Source organism: Anomaloglossus baeobatrachus, chromosome 1 (assembly GCF_048569485.1).
Source record: "Anomaloglossus baeobatrachus isolate aAnoBae1 chromosome 1, aAnoBae1.hap1, whole genome shotgun sequence".
Taxonomy (NCBI): Eukaryota; Metazoa; Chordata; class Amphibia; order Anura; family Aromobatidae; genus Anomaloglossus; species Anomaloglossus baeobatrachus.
In genome coordinates, this window is record NC_134353.1 from 188,576,507 (window position 1) to 188,597,444 (window position 20,938).

Below are 20,938 nucleotides of genomic sequence, written 5' to 3' on the forward strand. Positions count from 1 at the left end.
TTATCAAGTGATTATCACCGCCTGGACTGGACTACATGGCACATGATTCCTGGTTTGACCGTGCCCTCTCCTTAGATAAGCAGCTCACTGTAAATAGACAGTGTATGTACACAGTTATGGTATAGACATGGTCGACTTTTAGATCTCTGCTACATGCTACATCTAAAACTCTGATTGTGTCACAACTGCTGCAACCAGTAATATAAGTAATACATCGCTTGAATCAGGATTTCTTTTCCTACATTATGTTGCTCCTAGATAATGTAGCAAAAATCTGATGAATAGAAATGAGCGGACCCTTTGAAACTCAATTCAGTGGGTTCAGATGGACTTTAGATAAAGTTCAGTTCTGGATCTGGACTTGACCTGAATCCCAATGGAAGTCACTGATTGGACAATTTGGGTCTCCACCCACATACAGCCAGATATAAACAAAATACTTCTGGGAGAGGGAGGGTGGGCTTTTCCATTTTTTTTGGTGCATACTACATTCTATAACGTTCTCGTTACCCCAATGCAAGCCATTCAAGCACTTCAAGTGGCTCGCACTGGGCTGAGCACCAAGTGCACCAGAGCACAGTGCTGGGTGAATGAGTGGTTAGCATATGTAAAGTAACCTAACTCTGAACTTGAACACTATTTTTCTGTAAAGTCTGTATTCACTACAAATACCGAACTTTTCAGGTTCGCTTATCTCTACAGGTGACAGATTCCCTTTAATGCCGATACTAGTCCATGACTATTAAAGGCTTTTAAGGAAAATTAAGTCTAGTCTGATATTTCATTTATTCACAATTTAAACCCTTCCAGGTTCTCGCAAGTTTGTCTGGCCAATTTTTTGGATTTTGTGTGGTCCAGTTAGTCAAAATGATGCTCTAACTAAAGGATACAGACATAATGTAGGGGTAAGCTGACTTAGCCTATTTAAACCCATTTTTTTAACACATTGAACTTCATATTTATGTATCTCCTGCATTTTTTTCAACTTTAAATTTTTGGGCTTTCTTTAATGACTCTACAGCAGGGTTGGGCAAGTGTGCTACATTTGACCCTCTGGCTGTTCCAGTCTGGCACTTAGACCTAGACAGCTGGAGGACTAAAAACAGTAGACTGCAGGCCACATCATACCCTTCCCTGCCATCCACCACTGCCACCTATTGTCCCTGCTCTTTGCATCCACAGGATGCAGACAGCTGTGAACACATTGGTGGAGAAGGGGTCACCGGCTCCATCTTCCACAAATCAGCATGAGGAACAGCAGATTCAATGATGTCACATCATTGCATGTGCTGAGTTTAGCATCAGTGCACTGGAGGCTGGAGATGAGCACCAGGGGAATGGGAGCAAGGTGAGTGTTTTGTTATGTATATAGGATATTTCTATGTATGTTGGAGGGACACATAAATTATTTAGGGGTCAATCTAGGGGCTAAGGAAGCTAAATGGGTATCTCAATGTATATAAAAGGTTATATGGGGTCTCAAAATGTACTTAGGGGGCTATTTGAAGGCTTATACTGTATTTAGGAGACTCTGGCGACTCATAATGTGTATAGGGGGCTATGTGGGAGCTAATAATATATTTTGCATGCTATATAGGGACTCATAATGTATATATGAGGCCATATGGGTCTCATAGATTATTTAGGAGGCTATATTAATATTGAGCAGAATTAATTTCAACCTATTGGTTTGGCCCTCCACACCAGTCATGGTCTCTCATGTGGCCCCTTGGGAAAATGAATTTCCCACTCCTGCTCTACAGCGTACATCTAACTATAAAAGTGTCTGACCTGGCATTGCTAAATTTAGGGTGACTAAGGTGTCACTAACTTGGAGGGCGCACTGTGTTAATGAATCAATTATATGTTGCTATACAGCAAAGTCTATTCCACTTTACAGAAAAGTCTGTTATACTCCTACTCCTAAACTTGGCTTAGAATATCTACCCTACTTTTTTTTACATTGTGTGCAGAAATGTATAGTTTATTATCATTGACGGCTGTGTTCAGGATTTTTACATTCTGTAAAATGTCTTTCTGCTTCTACTTTACTATGAAACAAAAGGTGATATGCAAAGAAATACAATGGTAGGTTACCTCTGTTCCTTGAATTCTTCTAAAAAAATTTCAAAATTCAGAAGGCCAACTCATTCGACTCAATTCTAGAAACTACCTGTACTGCATGAACAAGAGTAGACTGCATAAAACAGATGAATATTTCACATAAAGTATTATAACAACTTTTTCTAAAAATGTTTTATAGTGTAACTTGTCTTACTAATATAACTGTCTGACAAATACACTATTGTAACTAATGCTAATACCTTGCTAATGCAAACTTTTTTCACATGTGCGGTCATCACACGGTATGATCTATCGTGCGATCGCACGAGCAATCGTACCCGCCTCTGTCGTTTGTGCGCACAAAGTCGTTAAACCGCCGTCACACATACCTGCTGAGCGACGTCGCTGTGGGCAGCAAACATCCACTTCCTGAAAGGGGTGGGACGTTTCGCGTCACAGCGACGTCACACAGTGGCCGGCCAATAGAAACGGAGGGGCGGAGATGAGGGGGATATAAACATCCCGCCCACCTCCCTCCTTCCACATTGCCGGTGAGAGCCGCGGGATGCAGGTAAGCTGTGTTCATCGTTCCTAGGGTGTCACATGAAGCGATGTGTGCTGCCTCAGGAACGATGAACAACCGGCGCTAAGAAAAATAAATGACTTTTTAAAAATAAATGATGTGTCAACTATACACGATTTGCGAACGTTCTGCGTCGCTTGTAGGTGTCACACGGGACAACGTTGTAAACGATGCCGGATGTGCGTCACGAAAACCGTGACCCCAACGACATATCGCACGATAGATCGTCTCGTGTGACGCCCGCATTAGACTCTCCTTAATGAACAGTCTTGCCCATGTATTTCGTAGGTGCTTTATAGCAGTTCCTCACTAAAGAAAATTAACACTTATGGCCTATCCTCCACTATAATTGATGTTTAATGTTATCCCTGGAGTTCCTTGCATTTAATGGGATCTGTTAGCCCAAAATGACTGTTCAAACCAAGCACAAGATGTCGCCAGATGTGTGTCACGAATTCCGTGACCCCGATGACATATCGTTAGCGATATCGTTGCGTGTAAAGACCCTTAAGAACTCATTCAGTGAATATTCCCAACTATTTGTATTCAATCTATCTTTTCCCCTCTCTGCCTCCGGAAAATCCACAGCTAACAATCATGGAAGAGTGAGTAGGAGTGGTAGCCTATTTGAATAGATAGATAGATAGAAAACAAGTGAGTGGGAAGGTGTACTGAAGTGTTTGATCATATCAAGGGTACACCGAGCATGTATGCCTATTTTGATTACTCATTTTTTGCTGACATATTTCCTTATTGCTCCCCTTTGATCAGCACAGTTAGGATCATTCATAAGAACAAGGATTTTCAAGAGGTTTCGGCAAATTTTCAGAGACTTCATTGCACAGTGTAGTTTCAAATGTAATTTTGGTGTGGATTTACTATTAGTTTTTTCGCAAAAAACAATGGTGTTTAGCTTCTGACAGTCCTTCTATACGGTATTCTAATTTTTCTTAGAACTACATTTTTTAAAGCAATCATATAATAAGCTAGGTGTTGGTGAATCTAACAATTTAAATACATTATGAATAAATTAATAGTCAGCTGATGATGGTATTTTCTTTGCAGGAGACAAGTGTAAAGCTACAGAATACAGCAAGATGAAAAATACATTATTGGAGTCACAAAACCAGAGATATGTCAGAAAAGAAAATGAGAAGGAAAATATGGACAAATTTGCTGTAAAGAAAACTTTGGTTGACCAATTATTTAAGTATTTTGATGAAGATAGCAATGGATTGGTGGATACTAATGAATTATCTCAGGTACTGTAAATTGCCTCAATTTTTACCCAATCTTTTCTCAATTCATTAATTTCTTGGGATTACAGAAAAACATGTTAGATATTATTGTAATATGATATAATCAGTATTTTTATACTAATATACACCAGGAAACACAGAGAAGGGGGTTTAACTCAATTTTATCCTCTGCTTAATGTTAATTTTGAATGATAAGTGAGCGTCAGGGTGCTTTTTTATGCTCAGTGCTTGGATATATTGACCATGAAATTATGACCATAAAGCACAGCCTCACTTTCATGATCTACGCCTGGCTCAGCCACTGCGGAGCCTTTGCTGGTATCTTATCTCAAGGTTACAGGTCATGAGAGGGGTTAATTCGAGTCTGTCTCATTCCGGAGGACAGACTGCTATATCTTGGGCTGCTCCTCCAGAACAGCGCCAGTAATAGTTCCTTCTCTGCAGCATGTGTGCCTGGCTCCCGTGAGTTAACCTGATATGCCCTGTCTTCCTGCTACCTAGTCCTGACCAGCACCCTCCTCTGTTTGTCATCCCTTGTTTCCTGACTCCCCATTCCTGTCTGTAGTTGTTGTCCCAGTCCTATCTGTGTGACTCCGGTCCCAACCTCTGTATCCTCCACCCCTGTACATTACTTTATTGATCTGTATCCTTGTTCCCGACCTCAGCTCCATCTCTCCCTTTTGCTGTATATGTGACATCCCAACTCCTGACTCCTAGCGATCATCTGTCTATGATTTGTTTACTCCTGTACTATTGATCACACCTCCTGTTGCAGACCTGGCTTGCAGACTACTCTATTGCCCTCTTATGGGTTATTTCCTAAGTGCACTTTGGAGATCTTTCTCCAATCTGTATTAGCACCTTCACAAGCGAGCGTGACACTGACTTCAACTGAATAATGAGAGCCGGTACCCCAGTGAGAGCCACTTACAGCCTCTGCTTGGCTCTCATTGGGAGTAAAAACTTCATTTTCAGATGCTCTGTGTCCATTAAAAAATCCTATCACTTTATAAAATACTCATTTGCCAAAAAACTAATTTTTTGTAAATTACTTCTGCACAGATTTATCAAGATGATAGCCACTGGATGCAATTTTTGTGAACCATACAATTCCATCAAAATGTTAAAAAAGAAATAAAATGAACTTGTACCCACCTCTTCAGTCCCTTTGAACCTCAAAGCCACTTATCTGGTCCTGATCGCATTTGTAGATTGGCAATTGGCAGTAATATGCCCAGGCCTCAGTCGCTAGACAGTAGCTTCACAGCTTGCTAGGTCCTGGAGGGTTCTGTTCTTGTGCCCACAATAGTTACATTCCATGCTGAGGTGTATGATGTCACCGCGTGTATTGCGACCTTTGTGAGTGCATGTGCAAAAACCTCTTAGGTGTGCCAAACCCAGAAACTTTGGCCTAGCAACTGAGAACTGAGTAATTCAATATCGTTCCAAAGATGCAACGAGGATTGAATAGGTAGCAGATAGGAGAAGAGGGGTTGCAAAGGTGAGTGTGGAAGGGGAGTATAAGGATTTTTATTATTTTTGTACATATGATGTTTATTATGCTCTTGAGTGTTTGAGAGACTCTCGAGTCATATCCGCCCATTTCTACTGATGAAAGTATATTGGGGGTATTTCTGCATAGAATGAGCATTAATCATTCCCGGTCTGTCACTACCCTCTTCTAAATTGACAGCTCTGTTCTATGCTATGTTTGGCATTTAAATTTAGACATTATATTTACTCCTGTAAACACTGCCAACATGGATGTAAAATAGATTTCCCTCATATAGATCCAGACAACTTGGCAGCTGAAATGTTATGCTATGTAAATATGTACACGAACTTTAGGGGCTGCTTTTCAAGGGTTTTAATTAAACCCATAAAGCAGCGTTAATGCTTGAGGAGTTTAGACAGCAAAAAAATGATAAAATGATGGTACGACAAAACTTTTTCTTGTCTGTAATCTACAAAATGTCATGATCACTTTTGAACAGCGTCATATTTATTGTCAAGTACTACAAGTAATTACTTCTTTATGAGATTAATTTTGGTACATAAGTTTAAAACTGTTTATTTTATAAAAAAAAAGTAAACTACTAAACATGGTATAAACAAATAACATAACTTAAAAATTGAAAGAAACAAAGTTATTAAAAAATAGTGCAACAAATGCATTAAAAAAACTAGGGTCTCAGGGGAAAACATTTCTCCTTGCGGAGACTGACACACCGATCTGGCTGTCAGTGGTGAGGAGTCCTAGGTCATATGAAAAGGCTTTTCACTTTTAGGATTGTTACTTCCAATAGGTGGCGCTAGAGTTTGTCTCCTTCCTCCCTGAAGAGACACTTTATAAAAACTAAAAAGATGAACAAGTACACAAATGGAGTTAGATTGAGAAATATGATATATATGCCTGCCCTGTTATTAGAATCAAAATTATTGTCTGCACTCAGACTGTGATACTAGAGGTGCCAGTGACAAAAGGTCAATGACCCTGTAGAAATATGTCTTAAGGAAATCACTGCACTCTCAAAATATGTTGCAAAAAGGAGTGATTTATTAGAACAAAAGAGGAGCGGCTCTCAATTCAAATTGACGTTTTGACCCTCCCAGGTCTTAGTCAAAAGTTGCATATGGATGGGACGCTGAAGTTTAGGAGTGCAAGCGCAGGCAGCACTACTGCATGTGTAAGACAGGTATCTTTGAGGATATATGGCTGGAGAGTGCATTAACAAGCACAACAGCGCTGTTACTATCTGTGATCAGTATTCTGTTTTTAGGGCATGCTTAAAGGGATTGTCCACTTTTAAACAGTGTTCTGTCCTCCCAGCTGCAGATTATTGAAAAATTTCAACTACATTGTATTCACTTTCTTCAGATGCAGCGATGAGTCAGTCATCCCAGTGTCTAGCAATGGCTGTGGAGCTGGCAACACATAAAGAGCACAGCAGCCAATCAGTGAGCTCACAGGCTAAAAATTGGACAACCTTCTTAATGTTTAACGCTTTGGCATCACAGCCAGTTTCAACTTTATGACAAAATCATTTTTTTCACGTTTTTTCACTATCTCGGAATCAAGGTTATTTTTCTCATATAACCCATATGAGAGGGGTTTTTTTTATCAGGATGAGTTGTATTTGTCACTGCAAATGTTTTTTCCGTACATGCAAGTCATTAGGAAACATTTAATAACTATTTATTAGAAGGAAGATGAATAAAACAGCATTTCTGCCACTTTTTTGTGTTTCCAATTTTACACTATTTGCTATGCTGCATAAATAAAGTGTTTACTTTATATTGCAGATCAATACGAAAAAGGCTATAGAACACTTATATAGGTTTATTTGTTTTTTTATTTTTTTTTATTTTCATTTTGTACAGTAAATACATACTTTGAAAGAAAAAAACGTATCAGTACTCATCTGTTGCATGACAAATTGTTGTTTTTATTGGTACCATTTTGTAATTTTGTGCTACGTGCAACTTTTTGAGATGCAAACTGAACAAAAAAACATCAATAATATTTTCTTTCAACACCATTCACTGGTTAGCACAATCATTGGTTCTGTGTATTAGGCAATTGGATATTTTCATGAAAATACCCCACTATTATATATTTTGTTTTGCTACTTATGCGCTGAAGAATGACTTAAATGGTTTTTTCTCGCTTACCATATTCTGATACGCATATATATTATTTTTCTGCAGATAGAGTTGTGTGGGCAATTTGATTCCAGGATAAACTATAGTTCTTACTCTTACGATTTTTGGGTACAAATTATTTTTTTTAATCACTTAGTAATTTATTTTTGGTAGTAAAATAAGAGAAGAAAATATAAAATTGTTTTCTAAATACAATTTTTATGGAGGCAACAATATTAATATGTTTACTATTCTGCAGATTGAATCAATTGTGATATTACATTTATACTGTTTTTTCACATTTAACATTTTTGCACAGGAATTTCATATTTTGAAAAAAATACATATTCAGGCTATCATGGTATGAGAGCCCAGAGTTTTACTGTTTTCTGAACAGAAGGTGTGTGAGGGCTTGTGTTTTTGTGTAACAAGCTTTAGTTATATACTGTATATTATTTACTTTAATATAGTACCATTTTGGGATTTTTACAGCTTGTTGATCACTCTGTATGTATATTTTAGTAAAGCAAGATAAAGTAAAACAGCAATTATGGCATAGCTTTTTAGGTTTTTCTATAGCATTTATTGTGCAGAATAAATAAAACTATATTTATATAGTATAGGTTGTTACAGTTGTGGTGATAATACCAAATACTTGTTTTCACTGAGATAAGAGGGTTTCACACATAAAACATTGTTTTTTACTATTAAAACTTTGTTTGTGAAGCCATTTTTAGACCTTTTTGTTGCAATTGCATCCATCAGCATCTCCGGATCCCAATGCTGGGGTGCGTATTTCCTGACAGAGGAAGTGATCTCCCTCTGTCAAACTCCTCAAATGCTTCTGTTACTATTGACATTGGCTTCTCAGTAGATAGAGTGTTGGGATCTAGGCTAATTTTAGTCCTAGCTGACGCAGCATAAGGTTAGCTGTGTATAACAACCAGCTCCAGCTATAAATGCCATTGGAGCAAACCTTGTGCATATACAATTCCTAAAACTTAACTGTATGTCAAATAACAGTAAACTAACTACAATCCAGACATCCTTCTATGTTTAATTGCAGGAAGAGATTCAAATTATTAAAGGCAATCAGGTAAGCAGGTTTTTGCTATGTAAGCTGAAACTAGCATACTTAAAGGTCTAACACAGAGATTTCAGAAATGTCTGTCTTGTTACAGTCTGAACTGTACTTATTTGCTGTGTTTGTTTAAGCAGCAGGACCCTTATTATTGCTCAGACTACAAAGTCATGTGCACGGCAGTCCGACAAACCCCCTCCTTTAATTGACACATCACTGTCAATGCGCAATCTCTATAAAGAGCCTGGTGTGGGCAGGACAGCTCTCTCCGCTTTGCTACTTGACTGATTCTGATTGACTGATTCTTTCAGAACAGCTGCACCCAGTAATCTAAGGGATATATTGTTGGATTAAGGGTCTATTTGCCTATATTATGCTGCTCTCAGATAAGGTAGCAAAAACCTGCTGACAGATTCCCTTTAATGCTTGCAATTAATTTAATTGGCTAAGGTAGTGCATTCCAGAGACATGGTCTTGCACTAATGGTACATGCCTGAAAAGTGCCTAGAAAATGCTACGAAGAATGAACAAATGAAAGTGAATGTCAAAATGACTTACGGCTCATAAGGACAGTTTTTTTAGCAAACCATTCTTCAGGCTGAATTTGCCAAAAAATCACTCGCTAGTTAACTCAAGTTTTAAAATATAACACAATCTTCTGCCAAGTATGCAAAGTATGCAACACACAGACTTCTAGAGACTGAAAGGAATCACTGGTCATGATAGGCTTGTGATGTGTCATTACAGTGCTGGCCAAAAGTATTGGCACCCCTGCAATTCTGTCAGATAATACTCAGTTTCTTCTTGAAAATGATTGTAATCACAAATTCTTTTTTTATCATTAACTTCATTTATTTTGCTTGCAATAAAAAAAACACAAAAGAGAATGAAACAAAAATCAAATCATTGATCATTTCACACAAAACTCCAAAAATGGGCCAGAAAAAAGTATTGGCACCCTTATGCGGGCATCACAGATCGTCCCGTGTGACGCCCGCATTAGCCTAATACTTGGTTGCACAACCTTTAGCCAAAATAACTGCGAACAACCGCTTCCGGTAACAATCAATGAGTTTCTTACAATGCTCTGCTGGAATTTTAGACCATTCTTCTGTGGCAAACTGCTCCAAGTCCCTGAGATTTAAAGGGTGCCTTCTACAAACTGTCATTTTGAGATCTCTCCACAGGTATTCTATGGGATTCAGGTCTGGACTCATTGCTGGCCACTTTAGTAGTCTCCAGTGCTTTCTATCAAACCATTTTCTAGTGCTTTTTGAAGTGTGTTTTGGGTCATTGTCCTGCTGGAAGACCCATGACCTCTGAGGAAGAGCCAGCTTTCTCACACTGGGCCCTACATTATGCTGCAAAATTTGTTGGTAGTCTTCAGACTTCAGAATACCATGCACACGGTCAAGCAGTCCAGTGCCAGAGGCAGCAAAGCAACCCCAAAACATCAAGGAACCTCCGCCATGTTTGACTGTAGGGACCGTGTTCTTTTCTTTGAATGCCTCTTTTTTTTCCTGTAAACTCTATGTTGATGGCTTTTCCCAAAAAGCTCTACTTTTGTCTCATCTGACCAGAGAACATTCTTCCAAAACGTTTTAGGCTTTCTCTCGTAAATTTTGGTAAACTCCAGCCTGGCTCTTTTATGTCTCAGGGTAAGAAGTGGGGTCTTCCTGGGTACCATACAGTCCCTTTTCATTCAGACACCGATGGATAGTACGGGTTGACACTGTTGTACTCTCGGACTGCAAGGCAGCTTGAACTTGTTTGGATGTTATTTGAGGTTCTTTATCCACCATCCGCACAATCTTGCATTGAAATCTCTCGTCAATTTTTCTTTTCCTTCCACATCTAGGGAGATTAGCCATAGTGCCAGGGGCTTTAAACTTCTTGATGACACTGCGCACCGTAGACACAGGAACTTTCAGGTCTTTGGAGATGGACTTGTAGCCTTGAGATTGCTCATGCTTCCTCACAATTTGGATTCTCAAGGCCTCAGACAGTTCTTTTGTCTTCTTTCTTTTCTCCATGCTCAATGTGGTACACACAAGGACACAGGACAGAGGTTGAGTCAACTTTAATCCATGTCAACTGGCTGCAAGTGTGATTTAGTTATTGCCAACACCAGTTAGGTGCCACAGGTAAGTTACAGGTGCTGTTAATTACACAAATTAGAGAAGCATCACATGATTTTTCAAACAGTGCCAATACTTTTGTCCACCCCCTTTTTATGTTTGGTGTGGAATTATATCCAATTTGGCTTTATGAGAAATGTATTTATTTTTTTTCATTGAAGACAAATTCAATGAAGATAATAATACCAAAGAATTTGTGATTGCAATCATTTTCAAGAGAGTATTATCTGACAGAATTGCAGGGGTGCCAATACTTTTGGCCAGCACTGTATATACAGTATGTTCAGTACTACAGGACAGTGGGAAGAGGTAGTAAAACAAGTAGGAGAGAACCTTATGTTCAGACTACGACAAGCAAGAGATAGACAGCAGGACCATGGACATGGACTATATTTATACCTGCTCTACAGAGGCCATGTTCAGCTACGTTAGAAAGCTTTTATATTTTAATATTTGTATAATGATTAAGAAATCCCCTTAACAATGCTTTAATGTAAAAAGTTAATCAGATCAAACAATATATTTTATACTTTTATCCATTTTTTTATTCTGTATTTTGCTATTTTCTGTTTTAGGTGATAAGACAGGAAGGTTTCGGAAAGAATATGTATGAATGTTCTTTATTTGATCTAATAAAATATGATGATTTCAATGGTGATAAGCATTTATCCCTGGATGAATTCTACCGAGCATTTCGTGAGTACACATTATAACTATACTTTCGCTGCTACCTTTGTCTGTGTGTTATAGTGAAAAGTTATAGAAATCCAACACCCAATAAAGGGGCAGAGAAAACAATTTTTAGATGTATAGGATAATATTTTAATTATTTCTTATTTTTTTCCATAAAGTAATAATACACCCTCCTTTCCATATTTAGTGTAGATTAAAATTTAACTTTTATTATCTCTTTAGGACTCATTCACACCTATTAGATACATTTTGTATTTCAGATTTTCATGGATAGAACACATACCTATTAAATCTAAGGTGCTATACATACAGTTGTGCTTAAAAGTTTACATAACCAGCAGATTTATTTTTTTTTTGTTTTCTTGGCCTTTTTTTAGAGAATATGAATGATAACACTAAATCTTTTTGTCCATTCATGGTTAGTGGTTGGATGAAGCCATTTATTGTCAAACAACTGTGTTTTTTTTTAAATCATAATGACAACCAAAAACATTCAAATGACCCTGATCAAAAGTTCAAATACCCTGCTGATTTTGGACTAATAACATGTACAGACATTGACACAAATGGGTTAGAATTGCTAATAAAGGTAACATCCTCACCTGTGACCTGTTTGCTGTAATCAGTGTGTGTGCATAAAAGCTGAGTGAGTTTCTGGGATCCAGACAGACTCTTGCATCTTTCATCCAGCCACTGACATTTCTGGATTGTGAGTCATGAGGAAAGCAAAATAATTGTCACTGGTTCTATGGGAGAAGATAGTTGAACTGTATAAAACAGGAAAGGGATACAAAAAGATATCCAGCAAATTGATAGTACCAGTCAGCAATGTTCAAACTGTGATTAACAAATGGAAAATCAGTGACTCTATGAAAACCAAACCAGGATCAGGTAGAACAACAAAAATTTCAGCAGCAACTGTCAGGAAAATTGTTTTGGATGCAAAGAAAAACCCCAAAATAATATAAGCAGAAATACAGGACTCACTAAAAACTAGCGGTGTGGCTGTTTCAAGATACACAATAAAGAGGCACTTAAAGAAAAATGGGCTGCATGATACACAATAAAGAGGCACTGAAAGAAAAATGGGCTGCATGGTCGAGTCGCCAGAAGAAAGCCATTACTGTACAAATGCCACAAAGTATTGCCTACAATACGCCAAGCAGCACATAGACAAGCCTTCAAACTTCTGGAACAAGGTAATTTGAAGGGATGAGACCAAAATCGAACCTTTGGCCACAACAATACACGTTACATTTGGACTAATGATGGGCGAGCACTAAAATGCTCAAATACTTGTTGCTCAATTCGAGTTGGTCAGATGCTCCGACTAGCTCATTGTGGAAAGACAATGATTGGCCTGTTCAGGTAAAACAGAGGAGTTACCTGAAACACTGACCAAACAGTGGTGAAACTCAGACCACTTTTGCTGTCATAGCTGTCTGAATGAGTTTTTGATCAAATAATTTTGCCTACTTATTTTTTCATATACAGTTAGTTGCTTTGAGCTCAAATTTCCTTTAGTATGGTAGTAAAAATCGTTCAACAACAAGAGCAACTATCCCAAATAAAAACAATAAGAGATGCCCCCTGATACCTTTTTATTCATCATGTTCAATGATTATTTAATTATTCTATCAGAATTATAATTAGCGTTATATTGAAAGTTGATATAATAATGGGAATAAAGTGGGATAACTAAAATATTAATCTTTCAGTTATAATACCTTTAAAAATATTATTAATCAAATGATAATAAATCTAATTTACCTGCTGTTAAAGGCTCACTCAATTATATCATTTCCCACAAATTCATTGAGGATGCTTCATCGGTAGCGAAGGATGTCGTAAAGACTCAATAACTTTAAATGTGGAGTCATTTCTGTGTTTGAGAAAAAAAGGATGACATTCTGTAGGTGCTATCAGGGGCTCGCAGCAATATAGGAGATAACAATCTTTAGTAGCACTACTGTTAGACTTATTATCATTGTAAATGGAACTGATATAATGTATCAATACACACTACACAGCCCATTGGTTTTAAGTGTTGTTCTAATCTGAAATACAATATAGAACTAAAACTGCTAAATAGAATAGATGTTATTTTTTAATCTCTGTTAAGCATGGAAAAGTATTTAGTTGCTTTGGGGAAATTAGGCCAAAAAAAGTTAAGTACACAGGTACTTTGTTTAGTAAAATACTGTTTATGCGTATATTTATATAAGGAAGGCTTGATAGACCTCATAATTTTGTTATAATGCAAATACAAGTGTTTACAGACATCTGGGATGCATTCATAAAGCACAAGGACACTTTCACTAAGATTTGCAAGTCGACAGTCACTTTTCAGATGTTTCAGACAATTGAGGTGCCCTTCACAGCACATAAGATGACATTTTGGAAAAGTAAAAGTTTGCTGTCACAATGTGAACTTTAACTGAATGTCATGTGGCAATACTTAGCAAAATTGGACTTAAACTTTGTGTTTATATCAAATGGCGGTAACAAAAATTTAACACCTAAATGACTACTGATACACCTTTTTATAGTGGTCACTGTAGGGCTTTAACAATTAGCTTGGGTTTTTGACAGATTTAAAGAGACTTTTTCACCAGGCTTTTGCTACCCCATCTGGTAGCAGCATAAAATAAGAAGAGGAACCTTGATTCCAACTATGTATCACTTACTGGGCTGTTTGCTGTCATTTTGATAAATTCAATGTTTTCTCTGCTGCAGATCTAGCAGTTATTTGAATGTGGAGCTCTTTAACTATACCCACACCACTGATTGGCAGCTTACTGTGTACAGAAAATACGGGCAGAAATCTTTCAATTGGTGGTGGGGGCAGGGTTACACAAAACTCATATATATCTGTCACTACCTGACAGCACACCAAGTAGTCCTCTAATTATAATATCCTGCGGATTAAACAGTAATTTTATCAAAACTATACTAAGCAGCCCAGTAAGTGATACATCGCTGGAATCAGGATCTCAGTCTCTTCATCATGCTGCTCATAGATTAGGTGGTAAAAACCTGATGGCAGATTCCCTTTAAAGATTAGGTAAATAGGGCACCCAACAGGCAAAAAAAGGACAATTGACAGAATGCTGCATTTGCTCACAATTTGTTTTTGCACTTATCATTGCCGTTTAACCTCTATCAACTGTGACAGTAGCATCTAGATGGTTAACAGAGTTGACTATGCACCCAAAACCCAAAAATTAGAACTAAAAATAAAAAACACATATTTGCTTACTACACCTATAGATGAATTCTTGGAGCATTATAGTTTCCAATGTGTTTCTTTTTTTTGCTGTTTTGGCATCTTTGAGTCTCTTCAAATTATACTCACAAGTTACTGTATTCAAACAGAATCTGTTTCCAAAAGTGAAATGGTGCGCCTTCCCTTCCCAGCCCTGCTGTGTGCACAAAAAGGAGATTACAACTACATGTCAGTGCATTCAGTAGAAATTATTTCACAAATTGTGGGTTTATTTTTTTTTCTGCTTGGGAGAATTAAAAATTTTATATGAAGTTACCCTTTTAAAAGAAAAAAGTAATTTGATATCTGAATCTTATAATATTCTGTGAAGCACCTGTTTGTTAAAAATGCTCAGAACACCCCATGATTCATTCCTTGAGGGGGTTTAGTTTCTGCTGTTTTCCCCCAGATGATCTGTATCATGATGTCCACATTCTATCCAGTGAAATGTGGGCTCAAAAAAATTGGTAACGCTCTTTCTTTTCTGAGCCATGCATTGTGCCCAAACAACGGTTTTTAATCAAAACTGTGTTATCACTGCATTGAGGAGAAATTTTTGAGTCCATTTTCTTCTGTTACTGCTTGTCAAAATAACAAACTGTAGGCAAAAACAATATTTTACTGGGAAAAAAAATATTTTTATATGTTTATGACCTAACATTATAATGTTATGACATGCACCTGTGGGTTCAAAATGTTCACCGTACCCTTGGATGAATTTCTTAACAGGTCTAGTTACCAAAATGGTGTAACATGTAGGGGGTTTCTGTTGTTTTTGCATCTCAGGTGCGTTGCAAGGGACATGGTGTCTACAATCAATTCCACTCAACTTTGCACTCTGAAAATGAAATACACTGTGTGCAGAATTATTAGGCAAATGAGTATTTTGATCACATGATACTTTTTATACATGTTGTCCTACTCCAAGCTGTATAGGCTTGAGAGCCAACTACCAATTAAGTAAATCAGGTGATGTGCATCTCTGTAATGAGGAGGGGTGTGGTGTAATGGCATCAACACCCTATATAAGGTATGCTTAATTATTAGGCAACTTCCTTTCCTTTGGCAAAATGGGTCAGAAGAGAGATTTGACAGGCTCTGAAAAGTCAAAAATTGTGAGATGTCTTGCAGAGGGATGCAGCAGTCTTAAAATTGCCCAACTTTTGAAGCGTGATCACCGAACAATCAAACATTTCATGGCAAATAGCCAACAGGGTCGCAAGAATCGTGTTGGGCAAAAAAGGCACAAAATAACTGCCCATGAATTGAGGAAAATCAAGCGTGAAGCAGCCATGATGCCATTTGCCACCAGTTTGGCCATATTTCAGAGCTGCAATGTTACTGGAGTATCAAAAAGCACAATGTGTGCCATACTCAGGGACATGGCCAACGTAAGAAAGGCTGAAAAATGACCACCTTTGAACAAGAAACATAAGATAGAATTTCAAGACTGGGCCAAAAAATATCTTAAGAATGATTTTTCAAAGGTTTTATGGACTGATGAAATGAGAGTGACTCTTGATGGGCCAGATGGATGGGCCAGAGGCTAGATCAGTAAAGGGCAAAGAGCTCCACTCCGACTCAGATGCCCGCAAGGTGGAGGTGGGGTACTGGTATGGGCTGGTATCATCAAAGATGAACTTGTGGGACCTATTCGGGTTGAGGATGGAGTGAAGTTCATCTCCCAGACCTACTGCCAGTTTCTGGAAGACAACTTCTTCAAGCAGTGGTACAGGAAGAAGTCGGTATCATTCAAGAAAAACATGATTTTCATGCAGGACAATGCTCCATCACTTGCATCCAACTACACAGCGTGGCTGGCCAGTTAAGGTCTAAAAGATGAAAAAATAATGACATGGCTCTCTTGTTCACCTGATCTGAACCCCTAAGAGAACCTGTGGTCCCTCATAAAATGCGAGATCTACAGGGAGGGAAAACAGTACACCTCTCGGAACAGTGTCTGGAAGGCTGTGGTGGCTGCTGCACGCAATGTTGATCGTAAGCAGATCAAGCAACTGACAGAATCTATGGATGGTAGGCTGTTGAGTGTCATCAGAAAGAAAGGTCACTCCATTTTTTTGGGTTTTGTTTTTGCATTTATTTCTGAATTTTGTGCAGTTATATTGGTTTACCTTGTGAAAATAAACAAGTGAGATGGGAATATAATGGTTTTTATTAAGTTGCCTAATAATTCTGCACAGTAATAGTTACCTGCACAAACAGATATCCTCCTAAGATAGCCAAATCTAAAAAAACCCAATCCAACTTCCAAAAATATTAAGCTTTAATATTTATGAGTCTTTTAGGTTGATTGAGAACATAGTTGTTGATCAATAATAAAAAAATCCTCTAAAATACAACTTGCCTAATAATTCTGCACACGGTATAGAGCTTATTGCCTTCTCAGCTCTGCACCCAAACAGATTTTTTTGACTTCATATGCAGTACTGATATTTTAGGTAGTTGACCCCACAAAATTTTAGGTCCATATTTTTCCTGTTACCTGTTGTGAAAATGACAAATGGGCTTCTAAATCTTTATTAGTTGACAATTTTAACATTTCATTCCACTGTAGAATGATTTCAGAGTTATTAAAACATAAAGTGATGTTGGTCAGATTTGAAAAATTAGGCTTGGTCATTAAGGTCAAAATTGGCTCAGTCACTATGAGGTTAAACATTAAAAAGAAAGTCACCTTTTATTTTCTTATCCTAAAAGAGTTTTTTGAAACCTGTAAAATTAACAAAATAGTTAAAGTAGCGAAAAAATGGACAAAACACTTAATACTAGTAATAGGCGGAGCCGGACTGGAAAAGTTCAGGTCTGCACAGGTTCAAAACCACCAGTTCTCAGGGACTACAGTTCATAATTCAGATATGACATCTTGGGTAATGAAAAAGAAAAAAAGAATAAAGCAAGCGCTTACTTACAAAGTCTCTGGCATTCTGTACACTCATTCTTCTTCCAGGGCCTCTCATTAATGTCATGCATATACACTGCTTCCCCCCATGGGCAGGTCTGGCGTCTGTGATTAGTTCCAGTCAGATATCACCCCAGCCTGTGTGACAGCGTGTCTGACTGCTTGCAATCACACACCCTGTCTGCGGGTCACTGTAGATTGGTGTAAAAGTAAATAAATATAAAATTGGCATAGGATCCACCATATTATGATACCCAGCACATATAAAGCATACATCTACAGCCTGCAGCCGTCTTTTTTTTAATTATTTAAATAAATCATTTTTTACAAAGGCGTGCTGTCCTTCCCAATTTTGATATCCAGCTATGATAAATCCTAGCATCTGGGGGATGGTATTCGCAGGATGGGGAGACCCATGCTTACTGGGACCCCCCAGCTTAAAAATAGCAGCCTGCAGCCACCCAGGATTCTCATATCCATTAGATGCGACAATCTGTGAACTTTACCCGGCTCATCCCTATTGCATATTGCAGTGGCAATCAGGGTAGTAAGGGGTTAGTAACAGCTCAGAGTTCAGGATTTATTTTGAATTAATAAATTGGGGAACAAGGGAGTGTTGGGGAGTGTTTATTCACCAATTGGATTATGCCAGAACTTCAACGATTGTTTTATTTCAATAAATTGGTGAACGAGGTGTGGTGGATTGTTTATTCTAATAAACTATTTTTCCTGTGTGTGTGTGTGTGTGTGTTTTAATGCTACACTTACTGGGTTATTAGTGAGGGTGTCAAACCCAAAAATATTACCCTGATTGACAACACACCAGGTCAATCAGAGAAAGCCTGGCAATAGACAAGAATTCGCATATCTAATGGATTCACCACTTCTGGGGTGGATGTGGCCTTTTATTTTTCGGCTAGGAAGGATCAAATAACCATGGGCCTTCCCAGCCTTATACTATCAGCAATGAGTAGTCATGTCTGCTTTACCTTGGCTGGTTATCAAAAATAGTAGGGATCTCACAACATTTTTTTAATTATTTATTTAAATAATTTTAAAAAATGTCTTGGGATCCCCTCTATTTTTGATAACCAGCCAAGGTAAAGCTGACAGCTGAGGGTTGCATCCCTTAGCTGTGTCCTTTACCTGCACTGGTTATGAAAAGTAGGCAGATGCCCACGTCATTTGTTTTTCTGTATTGTTCTCAGCAGTGGTCAGGCAACTTCTACATGCAATAAAGCTTGTTGATTGGCTGCACTACATCCTTTCAACAAACTTTATTAGCATACAAACTATACTCGATCTCAGACCTAACCTTTTTTAAAAGTCCATGTTCGAGTCCAAAACCCGGACACCTATTGTCTGGTACGAACCCCGAACTTTACCATTTTAGTTTGCTCATCTCTACCGCTGAGTAAATCTCAGTTTTTAAATAACTGGTTGGCTTCCTTGATGAATTGTGTAACATTTGTCCATGGCCTGCCAGAGTCAACAGCAACATTTGGCTTGTTAAAGTGTATCGTCCCAGTAGTAACAACACATCCATGACCCCCTGTTGTTATGCAGCATGCTGGGGTGCAGAAAATGCAGACCTCGCCCATGACTACTGCCCTACCCCACATTACAGGGTTTGTGTGTCAGAGAGGCATATTTGTCCCAGTCCTGTAAAGCATAGAGGTGTAGTTATTAGGAAAAACTTGATTTATTTATTTTGGCTGATAAAGCTTTGCCACACTCCAATAGTTACTACTTAAAAGTTGAACATAGAGATGTTTACTTACTTTAATCTTTAAGCGTCAACTCCTTATTGAGTTATACTATGGTCTACTGACAGAAAAAAGTAGATATGTATGCTAGATCATTTATTTTTTACCAACAGGGAATTGATTGCTTGATATGCTGCTTAGACAGGTTCTCGACGGAGAAGGTGATTATGTTGAATAATAGACTATACATCTGTTTACATCAGTAGAATGAAAAATTCCATATAACTTTTTTTATTAAAAAATAAAAAGCAGAGAGCTTTTTTTTATCTTGTTACAGTTCACAGTATTCTTTTGATGCATAGAACAATGCGTAATGGTGCTCAATGTGAATACTTTAACACTAGTCAGGCTCTGCAGAGAAGCACTTGGTCTGCTCAGCTATTAATAGGTGTTACAGTGATTCAAAAGAACATCTAGTGTTACTGCCACCTATTACATCATTATGCTGCTTATATAAGATAGTTCACCACCCATTGCTGCTCTTACCTCGAAATGCATTACTTTTAAATTTTCTACTGTGAATTAATGCTTTTGAAATAAAACACAAAATATGGAAAATGGCAAACAAAAACTATTTAGGTCTCTGTATAGATGTGGGAGGAAGGAGATCAAAGGGTGCTTAACAGGTAAGTATTTTGTTTTTTTTTTTATTTTAGCACATATTCTTTGTAATAGAACAAAAACCAATGCCATCATTGCTGTCTTTTTTTTAATTGTGCCTTCTAAGGGCTCATGCGCACATAACTGCTGAATATTCTGCAGCGATTTGACACAACATGTGCGCTTCAAATCGCTGCAGAAACGTAATGAATGCATTGTTTTTGTTAAAAAAGCCGATTTCATGCGCTCGGGATGCTGCCTCCACCATAGACAGAGTGGGAGCTGCATCCAGAACGCAAAAATAATTTACATGCTGCTTTTAGGAACGCACTGAATTGGGTCAAAATTTTAGCACCTAAATCGCTGCGTTCAAAAAAGCATCGTGCGCACGTCTCATGCACAATCTTCATAGATTGTGCTGGGGATGCAGGACGCATGCATTTACGCTGCAGTGCAGTCCAATACGCAGCGTAAATGCATGTAAGTACGCAACGTGCGCACGAGCCCTTAAACATAAAAAACTATATGTGAGCGCATGGTTTTTTAAGGAGCATTTTTTCCAGTGGATCCACTCCCAAAAAGTCCTAAAAAATATGTAAAAGACAATTAATTTCTACCGTTAAATAATTTGCCGGTCTGTTTTGTGTTGTTAGGCTATGTGCCCACGCTGCGGAAAATTTGCGAAATTTGCCGCGATTTTTTGGCGGACATTTCGTGGATTTTTCAAAAACCTGCAGTACAGCAAGTCCCCAGCCATTTCTATGGCATTTTGGAACTGCTATGCCCATGCTGCATTTTTTTTTCCGTAGCGGAAATAATGTTTCCCTGCGGAAAATTCTGCAGCATGTCAAATATTCCTGCGGATTTTTCCGCAGGTTCCCATACTTAACTGCCTTGATAGAAGACACTGGAGTCACTTCCTCCAGT

At 38.0% G+C, this 20,938-nt stretch overlaps 1 protein-coding gene across 2 annotated transcripts in view; it reads left to right on the plus strand.

Moving 5' to 3' along the window:
- FSTL5 (follistatin like 5) overlaps positions 1 to 20,938 on the plus strand; it is a 1,179,512-nt gene that overhangs the window by 639,009 nt on the left and 519,565 nt on the right. For both annotated transcript variants that reach the window (XM_075347385.1, XM_075347392.1), the window contains exons 5-6: positions 3,713 to 3,909; positions 11,343 to 11,463. In XM_075347385.1, the coding sequence (XP_075203500.1) occupies positions 3,713 to 3,909; positions 11,343 to 11,463 (318 nt within the window). The remainder of the gene's footprint in view (positions 1 to 3,712; positions 3,910 to 11,342; positions 11,464 to 20,938) is intronic.